This window comes from Hyaena hyaena, unplaced genomic scaffold, assembly GCF_003009895.1.
Source record: "Hyaena hyaena isolate Hyena2069 unplaced genomic scaffold, ASM300989v1 scaffold_1155, whole genome shotgun sequence".
Lineage (NCBI taxonomy): Eukaryota > Metazoa > Chordata > Mammalia > Carnivora > Hyaenidae > Hyaena > Hyaena hyaena.
Window position 1 is genome coordinate 245,862 of NW_024081784.1, and position 12,298 is coordinate 258,159.

Consider the following 12,298-nt stretch of genomic DNA (forward strand, 5'->3'; position numbering starts at 1 on the left):
GTCGTAACCTCTGATCCGCGGGATCAAGCAGCGATACAACCTGGGATCCGAGGCCTCCGAGCCCCGCGTGAGTGTGGGGAATGTAGCAGCTTCAGGCATGCCCTAGCCGCTGCTGTGCCGCCACCTCCTCCAGATAAATACACATTCCACAAGTCCTGAAGTGATTGGAGGAGTGGGAAATCAGCTTTTTTTTTTCCATCCAGTTTGTAATAGTGCCATGCAGCATCTCTTGATTCAGTATATATACTACCCTGTTGCTCTTCAGCTAGTATCTTAGATAACACTTTCCAAAAATAGGTTTTCCAATTTTTTGGTCCAAGATGATGACCTTGATGGTAAGACCTTGAGCTCAATTCTTCTATGACACACCAAATAAACACCTACATAAAAGGCAAATTCTCCTACAGAGTAAATGAGGACTGATTGAACAGGTCCTTCACAACGAAAGCTACAGAATATAAGAGAAGAGAAATGGAGATATCAAAAAATCACTGATTCTGCAAACTACATAGGAAAAGATGAACTGAAAGACTGAGTTTATATTCTTCTGCCCTTGGGCATAGGAAAAAACAAACAAACAGGGTTTAAAGGAGAAATTATTTGGAGGTACCTTCACAGTGACGACACCAATTTAAATTCCCACCAATGATGCACAAGAATTCTCCTTTCTCCATTTCCTTGCAAAAACTTGTTATTTCTTATCTTTTTTTTAAAATTTAGCCATTCCAACAGGTGTAAGGTGATAGCTCATTGTAGTTTTGCTAATAACTCCACTATTGAATATTTACCAAAAGAAAAAAAAAACGACTCAAAAGCAAAAACAATGACTCAAAAGGATACATATATCCCTATATTTATCACAACATTATTTACAAGAACCAATATATGGAAGCAACATAAATGACATCAAGAGATTAATAGATAAAACATACATATGAGATTATGCTATTTTAGACAACATCGATGAACCTAGAGGGTAAAATTCTAAGTGAAATAAGTCAGACTGAGAATGACAAATAACATATGATTTCTCTCATATGTGGAATCTAAACAAAAAGGAAAAACAAACAAACAAATCCATAAACAGTTTTATAAATACAAAAACAAACTGATCTTTGCCATAGGGGAGGGGACTTGGGGGGCTGAGCAAAATAGGTGAAAGGGAATGGGAGATACAGGCTTCTCGTTATGAAATAAAAACATCAAAGGAATTTAAAACATAAGTCAATCATTTTGTAATAGTGATATACAGGGTTATGTGCATGAAGCATGTAGGGCATCCCACTGTATGCCTGTGAGAGCTCTATCCATCTTTCCAGGATGCTTACACTTGTGATTTAACATAGCATAATGTATAAACTTATTGAATGACTACTTTGTACACCTGAAACTAATGTAACATTATATGTCAACTATACCCAAACAACTTAAAAACAAAACAAAAAAGTGTACAACTAGATTGTAAATGAACTAAACTTCTATTGGTATTGAGGCAAAGAACATGGTCTAAGCACCCTAGCAAGCCTGCCACCCAAGTGATCCACAGGTGCTTAGCCCACACAAATTCAGGATGCTCTGGGACACAGAAAAATGTCATGGTTTAAAATAGAAATAATGAAATGTAAAGTAATCATGTTAAGAATTCCACCAAACAGTAAGGGAGCTGCTAGAAAGCTCTCTGGAATTAGAGGAGCAGGTGTATGTGTTTACTTATATTCTTCCTCCTCTTTTATAGCAGAGATGGGATCAGAGTCTGGACACCCAAGCCAGCTAGCTGCCTTAGTGAAACCTGAGCCCCCAGTATGCACCATGGCCACAGAATGGCACTCAATCTGAAACCATTACACAGCATTCACTATAGCTCCAGTTTTCTCACAGGGACAAAATATCTTGGGCACTTTAGGCTTACACCTGTTTTAGTTCAGATGACTTTCCAGAGAACACCCACATGGAACACTCTAGGACTTGTAAGCCCAAATCTGCTTCAGTTCCAGCTTTCTCCTCTCTGAAGGGTGCCCTGAGACCTCTTGACACACTACATCAGCTCCAATTGGCCTGCCAAGGTGTTCAACCAGGTACACCATTAGCCTATGCTTAGTTCAGTTTTAACCATTTTGCTAGGATTCCCTTTGTGTGGAAAGCCCTGAGAGACCCCCAGCTCAGGACCATTTCCCTTCTAGGAGTCCCACTAAGTTAGTCCCAGCTTAGAGTGCCCAGGAACTTGGAGCCACATCTGTGACAGCCGCAGCTGGAAAAAGCCTCCAGTACATGCAGCCTACAAAAGGATGTCCCTACACAAGGCCATACTTTCAAACTTAGGAAAGTTAACTGGTCCATCTAATTTATAGACACAAACATAGTCACACAAAATAAGAAGACAGAGGAATATGCTCAAAATCAAATGGCAAAACAAAAATTTAGAGTAATAACTAAATTAAATGGAAAGAAACAAACTACTTGATAAAGAGGTGAATATAATGGTCATAAAGATGCTTACTAGACTGGAACTCAGTGAGAATATCAACAAAGCACAGTATACACAAACACACACACACACACACACACACACGTATTTGCTTAGATAAAGAATACAATAACTGAAGTGAAAAATACAGTAGAGGAAATCAAGAGCAGAATAAAAAATAGAAAAAATCAGTGAACTAGAAAGATAATGGAAAGCACCAAAGCTGAACAACCAAAAAATATATATATATAATGAAATGAGGATAGTTTTAGGAAACTCTGGGACATCAAGCATATTTCTCATTTACATTATATGGGTTCAAAAAAATACAAGAGAGAAAGGGACAGAAGTCTTATATGAATAAATAATATCTAAAGAAACATCTTAACCTGAGCAAGGAAACAGATATCCAGGTCCAGAAAATTCAGCATCTCAAACAAGACAAACCAAACAAGTCAACACTGAGACACAAAGAAAGTGAAAGGTAAAAGATTAAAGATAAAGAGAAAATTAAAAGCACTGAAAAGGAACAAAGTACTTACATACAAAGCAAATCTCATCAAGCTATCATCTGATTTTTCAGGAGAAATTTTGTAACCAAGGAAAGACAGACATGATGTATTCAAAGCATTTAGAAGAAAAATGTCTACAACCATTAATAGGCTACCCAAAAGGTTATCATTCAAATTGAAAGAGAGATAGTTTTCCAGGAAAACAAAAAAATTACACTGGTGATAAACTTTCCTTAAGCAGAAAAGAAAAGGCCATAATTTGAAATAAGAAGATTATAAAATGAGGAGGGCCTGAGTCTGTTAAACATCTGTCCCTTTTTTTTTAATATTAATTATTCTTTGTGAGAAAGAGACAGACCACAAGTGGAGGAGGGGCATAGAAAGAGAGAGAGACACAGAATCCAAAGCATGCTCCAAGCTCTGAGCTGTTAACCCAGAGCTTCATGTGGGGTTCAAACGCATGAACTATGAGATCATGACCTGAGGTGAAGTCAGACATACAACCAACTGAGCCACTCAGGTGCCCCAAGCCTCTGACTCTTGATCTTGGCTCAAGTCTGATTTCACAGTTTGTGAGTTCAACCCTGCATTGAGCTCTGTGCTGATAGCATAGAACCTGGTTGGGATTCTCTCTCTCCCTCTCTGCCCATCCACTTCTCTCTCTCTCAAAATAAATAAATGAACAATTTAAACAATTTTAAAAGATAAAATTTGTAAAATCAATTATATTTAAAAACATTAGAAGCTTCACAAAACAAAAAGAAGTAAAGTATGAAAACATATACAATTCAATAAGAGGGGTAGTAGAAATGAAATTATTATAGAATGTGAGACAATTTAAATGACTATCAACTTAGTATAGTCATCTATATATTGAGGATATTATCTATTAACTTCATGCCAACCAAAGATAAAATCCAATAATAGATACACAAAAAAATAAAGAGAACAAAGTGCCCGAATGGCTCAGTCAGTTAAGTGTCCAACTGTTTTTTGGCTCAGACCATGATCACAATTCACAGGTTTGAGCCACACATTAGGCTTTGTGCTGACAGCATGAAGTCAGCTGGAGATTGTCTCTCTCTCACCACCCCACTCTCTGTCCCTTCCCTCTTTTCTTTATCTCAAAATAAATAAATAAACATTAAATAAATAAAATTAATAAAGAGAAAAGAATCCAAGCATTACAATAAAGTCAATAATCAATCCCAGGGAAAAACAGTGAAAGAAAATGAAAGTTACAGAAAGAACATACACACACACATGCGCGCGTGCGCGTACACACACACACACACACACACACAACAGCCATTGTTATGACAAAATTATATGCCAATAAATTGGACAAGCTAGACCAAGGATAAATTTCTAGAAACATACAATAACTCAAAAGTAAATCAGGAATAAATAGACAATTTGAATACACTCAGTACTGGTAATAACATTAAATCAATAATTTAAAACTCCCAAAAAACACTAGTCCAAGACCAGAAGAATTGACAAAGCACAAAATATTTTAAATAGCTAACACCTGGTCTCCTCAAACTATTCCAAAAAATAGATGAAAAAACAAAAAATTCTAAATATATTCTACTAAGTCAGTTTTAATCTGATTTTAAAAACCAGACAATAATACTACAAGAAAAACATACATCTAATGAACATAGATGAAAAATCTTCAACAAAATATCAGCAATAATTCACCAATAAATTACAAGGATCATTCAGCATGATCAAGTTGAATATATTCCAAAGATCCAGAGAAGACATCCAGATGGCTAACAGACACAAGAAAAGATGCTCAACATCACTCATCATCAGGAAATACAATTCAAAACCTCAATGACATACTACCTCTTATCCATCAGAATGGTTAAATTAACAACACAAGAAACAACAGATGTTGGCGACTATGTGGAGAAAGGGGAACCCTCTTGCACCATTGTTGGGAATGCTAACTCTTGAAACCACTGTGGAAAACAGTATGTAGTTTCCTCCGAAAGTTAAAAATAGAACTAAACCCAGTAATTTCACTACTAGGTATTTACCCAAAGTATGCAAAATACTGATTTGAAGGGGGCAAATGCGCCTGATGTTTAAAGCAGCATTATCAACAATAGTTAAATTATAGAAATTGCACAAATGTCTATCGACCAATGAATGGATAAAGAAAATGTGGTATGTATATATATGTATATATATATGTATATATATATGTATATATATATGTATATATATATGGTATATATATGCATGTATGTGTATATATATATGAAAATGTGGTATGTATATATATATACCACATTTTCTTTATCCATTCACATATATACACATACACATATACATACACATAACAAAAATAATACAGTGTATATATTACAATATCGTATATATATTATAGTATATATATCACACACACAATGGAATATTTCTCAGCTATCAAACAGAATGTAATCTTGTCACTTACAAAGATGTAGATGGAGTTAGTGTGTATATTGTTAAATGAAATAAGTAAGTCAGACAAAGACAATTGTCTTATGACATCACTCGTATGTAGAATTTAAGACACAAAGCATATGAACATAGGAGAAGTGGGGAAAAGAGAGCAAATGCAAAACATAAGTGACTCCTAACTATAAGAAACAAACAGGGTTTATGGAGGGGTGGTGAGTTGAAGATGGGCTAAATGGGTGGGTAGTGGGTGTTAAGGAAGTCACTTTTTATTTTGAGCACTGGGTATTATATGTAAGTGATGAATCACTAAATTCCACTCCTGAACCCAATATTATATTATAATGTTAACTAACTAGAACTAACTAGATAGATAGATAGATAGATAGATAGATAGTAGATAGATAGGTGATAAATTATTCAGCCATAAGTAAGAATGAGACCTTGCCATTTTTAAGAAAATGAATGGACCTACAGTTTATTTTGCTAAGTCAAATAAACCAGACAGAATAAGACAAATACCATATAATTTCAACTATATATAGAATCTAAAAATCCAAACAAATGAGCAAACAAAGAACAAAAACAGAAACAGACTCAGAAATAGAGAAAACAAACTGAGAGAGAGGAAGACAGTACAGGGATGATAAAATATTGAAATGTCATTAGGCAGTGCCAACTCTCAGCTGTAAAATAAATAACTCAAGAATAAAAAGACCCATCCATGTTGTCACAAGTGGGAGAATTTTTTCTTCCTTTTATGGCTGGGTAGCATACATATATACACATTGCTTCATCCTTTCATCCATCAATGGACAAATTTTTCTTCATGTAACTATCCTACAATGAATGTGTAGGTGCATATATTTTTTGAAAACAATAGTGGATTTTTTTTTGTTATGTTTGTTTAATATCCAAAAGTAGAATTGCTGGATCATATGGTATTTCAATTTTTTTTAGAAATCTCCATATTGTTTTCCAAACATTCCCATCGACAGTGCATAAAAGAACCCTTTACTTCAAAATCTAACAAAAAATGGCTATACTTATTTTTTTGGTGACAGCCATTTTAACAGATATGAGGTAATATCTCTTTGTGGTTTTTAGTTTACAGTTTTCTGATGATTAGTCTGTTGAGCACTTTTTTAAATATCTGTTGGCTATCTGCAGGTCTTGATAAGGATTATATTCCCTATGTAGATTGCTTTGGGGGTATGGATATTTTAACAATTTTAATTTTTTAATCCATAAATAATAATATCTTTCCACTTATCTGCATCTTTTTCATTATTTTCATTAATGTTTCATAGTTTTCCACACATAGATCTTTAATCTCCTTGGTTAAATTTGTACCTAGGTATTTTATTCTTTTTGATGCAATTGTGATGTGATCAGTTTTATAATTTCTCATTCAATATGTTTGTTGTTAGTCTATATAACACAATAGATTTTTGTATGTTGACTTTGTACCCTGCAACTTTAATAAATGTGTCGATGAGTATATAGGGTCAGTTTCAATTTCTTCTTTTTTCAATTAAGATGAATATTATATATTTTCTTGCCTAATGGTTTTTCTAGGACTTCAGATATGTGCCTTGTTCTTGATATTAGAAGAAAGAAGTATGAGCGTTCAGGTCATGGGGATGCCTTCTGGCTTTCGTGAAGCAGTAGAAGAGCACCGGGTTGGGTTCATTATTATTTTCTGCAATCAAAGTTAATTAAAGTCTGGGGACTGTGTTCCCTTAGGTCATTCACTACAAAGGTCTGGAAAATGTGATGACATATTACTAAGCAATCTAACAAGTTGGAACTTAGCTTATATACCAACTAGTATTTAATATACATAGTATTGTAGAATCATAGTCACTGGACCTATTCCCAAAATGTATACCTCTCTATCAACATCAAGCCAATTGCATTTACTTTTCTACACAAAACAATAGCCTACTGCTCCATAATGAGAAGATTATAATTGAGCACGGAATATCTAAAAGTGGTCAGCAATTCCAAGAGGCAGAGGTGTCTGGAGATAAGTAGAATTTAAAGTAGATATTAAACTGGCAAAAAATAAACCCACATTTTGAATCATAACTGGTAATGGAAATTCTATAGGGAATTTTAATACTAGCTGTTAAGGTTCACAGATGCCAGACTTTGGTGATTGTGTTTGTAAAAGGAAAAATATCTGTGACAGTCTTAAATGAGTGCTTTGTAGTACTCAGGATTCAGGTCTAGGAGAAAGCTGTATGGAATTATAATATTTATGTTTGACTATTATTCATTAAATTATTGTTTTATAAATACTCTTGTATGATGAAACATGCCAAATATGTATCAGGAATCACTCATGACATTAAGTAAAACATTTGAGAATGAGAATTACTACAATTTTAGATGCAAAACTGATATCCAAAGATGTGTCTAAACTCAGTAACCAAGTTAATATATTGATAATCTCTTGAATTTATCCTATTGCTTTTAGAAAAAACTCTTTATTGACTCAGTTATGATTTCATTTGAATTTTCCTTATACATACCTCATAGACATAACTTCAAATCATGCTAACAATAAGGAGATGCTATGTTCCTAAAATTACATAAATATTCATAATTCTCAAGACTTTTTAAAAGGTCAGTAAACTTCTATAATTAATGTAACATTGCACTCCTCATTAACTATATTAAGGAAATGATGGAAATATATTAAGTTTCCTATCAACAAATTTATTTCATTAAATTAAATTAATTGATAAAATCATTTTATTATTGTGGGAACAATTTAATATGTAATTCAAAAAATCTTTAAATGAAAGTAGATTTTTCTATTCAAATAATTATTGTCTATAGTCTGGTTGTACTATGATTCATATGTTTGAATTCTGAACACACAACCCCCCCCCACTCCAAGGCACCTAGTTATTCATTGAAAAGAATTTACAATGTTAAATAAATACTAAATAAAAATGAAATACACGTGGATTATTTTTCTTTACTCTAGCATTTGATTCCAAAATCACTGAATATTACATCTTTTACCCTATTCTCTGTATTTTTGAAATATTTGCCACAAGCATCCTAAAAGTTATGAAGCTATTTACTCATAACCTTGAAGAGTTATCTGTCTTGTGTAACTGAAGGTTAGATTACAGTTCTAAAACAAATCGCAAAACAAGGCTTCTTTAATGCTCCTGATCATTATGATAACAGTAGATAAATTTTGGGCACTTGGAATGCGTCATGTCTCACACATACCTAATCACAGAGGGCGTTTTATTATGTTTACTATAGAAAAAAAGTAAGATATTTTTATCAGACAGATGAATTCAACACAAAATGGCTAGAGACAGATGAATTTCTCAGCTCAGTGAAGAATATGATAGACTAAGCCATGCATCATAAACATACACCCAAGAATTCCAAGAGGTCATTCAGGAATGAAAAAATTGAAAACTTATAGTTCAAAATTGTTTGAATAATAATCTGTGTTAGAATTATATTTTTTTCTCCTTGACTTATACAACATAAGTTTTGTCAGAATAAACAAATCATTTCCTTAGTTTTTAAACTTACATGAATTGCTGGATCCTAAGGCTCAATTTGGTGATACAGCTTAAATTACAATTCACATCATTCTCCACCCTCATCTAACTCAGATCTCACTCTGTGTTGCTATACCACCCTATAAGAGCCGTATGTTTGACTTTTTTTGTGATTTGTTGATACAAATTATTCTATATTAAAACTCACAGTTTATTGAAGAAATAGACCATACCCTACATCATTGTTGCCTCTTTTTCAACATTTATATATATTTATATTCAATTATACACACACACACACACACACACAGACACCCAGTCAATAAATTTAGAATGACAGATGATTAAATGGTGAAGATATTTCAAGAAATACTTTGTCATTTTCCTGATATAACATAAACGTAATTCTAGCAAGATTAGTAATTAAGCTCATTAAAGACAGAAAAAGATTAATGATTAGATTCTTATTTTATATTTCAGCAGGCTTACAACTAAGCAAACAAGAAATATCTTTCTAACATATTTTTGTCAGAAAAATAATACAACTATACACATCCAGAAAAGAACCATCAATCTAAACCAGGGGAGATCAATGTTTTATATTATAAACTTCCTTCTCTAATAATAGAGGACAGAATTTCCAGGTGTTTTGATGGCAGTGCATCATCAATACCATCTGCTAGGAAACACTGTTGTACATGGAACTTCCACATGTACAACTTTGTCCTACTTAGGTTAGAGTGTCTTACTCTACTTTCACTAAGGTGTACTGGAGGAAAACAGTTTTAGCTCTCACCAGGATTTGTACTGAGAGTATTTGTCATACATTCTACTTGGAAATGGGTCCTGCTTATTTCCATGGACTTTGTTCAACCTTGTGGTTAATAAGCATTTATTGGACACATACTCTTTTTAAGTGACTTTATCAATAATAATTATAATCTATTATATTTAAAAATATATTTAAGTTATATAATCAATAATAATTATATAATTTATAATACATTAATTTAATTTATATCACAATTGTATAAGTAAATTAAATTTACATTAATTCATAATAAAATATTATGTATTATGATAGACTATAATTTATGGCTTCCAAGAAGCCTCTTGAAAGAGGCAATTTTCACATCTATACTTATGTCATCATGAGAATTAGCCAAAAATAAATTAAAATGATATCTGATTAATATTTTGTTAAATAATTTATTTGGAATTTTAAAGTGAAACTGAGTGAATAAAGTTGATTTTTCTCTCTTTTTCCTTTTAAATATACAAGAGCTAGTAACAAAGGTCCGTAACTATCAGATGTAACTATAAAATTTTAGGTTCATATTTTTAGAAAATATATCCATAGTTTTTAGAAGATTCTTTAATCAAAAGAAGAAAAGAGAAAGAGAAAGAAAGAAAAGAAAAGAAAAAAGAAAGAAAAAATACACTCAGTAGAAGCTAAAAGGCACTGAAGTTGATTATTTTTTCTAATTCATCTATTTAAGAAATATTTAGGCAATTACTCAGCAGTAAATAGTAAAATATCTCTGATGGCAAATATTATGAGATCCTAAAGGTGGAGAGAAAGATATACAACCTTATATCCATATATTGATATCAGACCTGTACTGAATGTCAGCTATTCTAATCCATTTGATTTGTCCCCCAGCCCTGTTACATTTCTTTTAGAGGCATGGTGAGTGGAAACAAATCCTCAATAACCGATTTCATCCTTGTGGGACTCTTTCCTGAATTTCAGCATGCTATTATCCTCAACTTTATGATCATCTTTATCTACATCCTTGCCTTCCTGGGAAACATACTTCTGATTGTCTTAATTTGGGGAGACTCTCGATTACATACACCCATGTACATTCTCCTCAGTCAACTCTCCCTCATTGACTTGACATTAACTTCCACCATTGTCCCAAAGATGGCTTCTAATTTTTTTACTGGGAAAAGAACCATATCATGGATTGGCTGTGGAACACAGAGTTTCTTCTTCCTATTGTTGGGAATGTCAGAATGTCTCATCTTGACTCTCATGGCTTATGATCGTTACGTGGCTGTCTGCCACCCATTGCGTTATCCCATTATTATGAGCCCTAGGTTCTGTATGCACATGATTTTAAGTTGTTGGATTGGAGGCTCTATAAGTTCATTTATCCATACAGTCTACCCTATGCATTTTCCCATCTGTGGGTCACGGGAGATCCACCACTTCTTCTGTGAGGTTCCAGTGCTCATTAAGCTCTCCTGTGAAGACACTTCAGTGTATCAGCTAGTGGTGGTGGTGACAAGCATTGTGTTGCTTGTTGTACCTTTTAGTCTCATCACAGTTTCCTATACTCTCATCTTCCTCACTGTCTTCCGTATGAGCTCTGTCAAAGGCAGGAAAAAAACCCTGGCTACTTGTTCTTCCCATCTAACTGTGGTGAGTCTCTTCTTTGGCCCAAACATATTTATCTATATGACTTTCACTTCCTCTCATAGTGCAGAACAAGACCAAGCTCTTTCTGTATTCAGCAATATCCTAACTCCCATGTTGAACCCTCTCATCTATAGCCTGAGGAACAAGGAGGTGGTGACAGCTCTCAGGAAACTTACAGGGAAATGTATGATATTTTAGTACGTGAACACTACTCTCCAGCTGTGAAAAGGACATATGAATAACATGGGCAAAGACACAGTTGAAAACCTATTTGAAATACCAACATGGTGTTGTGTTGTGTGGTTTCTGGAAACAAAAGTGGTTGTGGCTTTATGTAAACAGAACTTTTCATATGTCATTTTCTAGTATTCCGATGCAACTTTCTTTACTTATAAATGTCATTGGGATATTATTAAGTTAGAAAAATGTTAATAAAATTGTTTTGTTTTTAAAATTAACTTTTCTCTGAAATATCTGACATTATAAAAATTTCTTGTAAATAAAATAAGAATCAATGTCTGGTTCTTAAACTGAACACAGATTTCTTGGGTCTATTTGGTATTAAAAGTAGCAAGTTTAGAGAATGGCAAGAATAGAATGGAATAGCAGGATCCTGAGCTTGCCTTCTATCATGAACACAGTGAGGCAATAGCTACATCTATGCAGTTATCTCAGAAAACAACCCGGATGCGACTGGCAGAAAAACATTCCAGAGATAATCATAGAGAGAAGACCACATGAAAAAAGGAAGGATAGGAAAAGACATGGTAGGGGGCTTCAGTGAAATTTACAAAGAGAGAAAAAAAAAGGAAGGACAGAAGGAAGGAAGGAAGGAAGGAAGGAAGGAAGGAAGGAAGGGAAAGGAAGGAAGGGGAAGGAAGGAAGGGGAAGGAAGAAAGGGGAAGGA

The 12,298-nt window shown here is 33.7% G+C and overlaps 1 protein-coding gene across 1 annotated transcript; it reads left to right on the top strand.

The window, feature by feature from the left end:
* Positions 1-10,653: 10,653 nt before the first annotated feature.
* On the top strand, positions 10,654-11,589 carry LOC120224292 (olfactory receptor 2T27-like). The gene has a single exon (XM_039222541.1). The coding sequence runs from the start codon at positions 10,654-10,656 to the stop codon at positions 11,587-11,589; it is 936 nt and encodes a 311-aa protein (XP_039078472.1).
* Positions 11,590-12,298: the final 709 nt, after the last annotated feature.

Bases quoted from the DNA above. Each gene is read 5' to 3' on its own strand.
- LOC120224292 (XM_039222541.1), top strand. From the start codon at position 10,654: ATGGTGAGTGGAAACAAATCCTCAATAACCGATTTCATCCTTGTGGGA.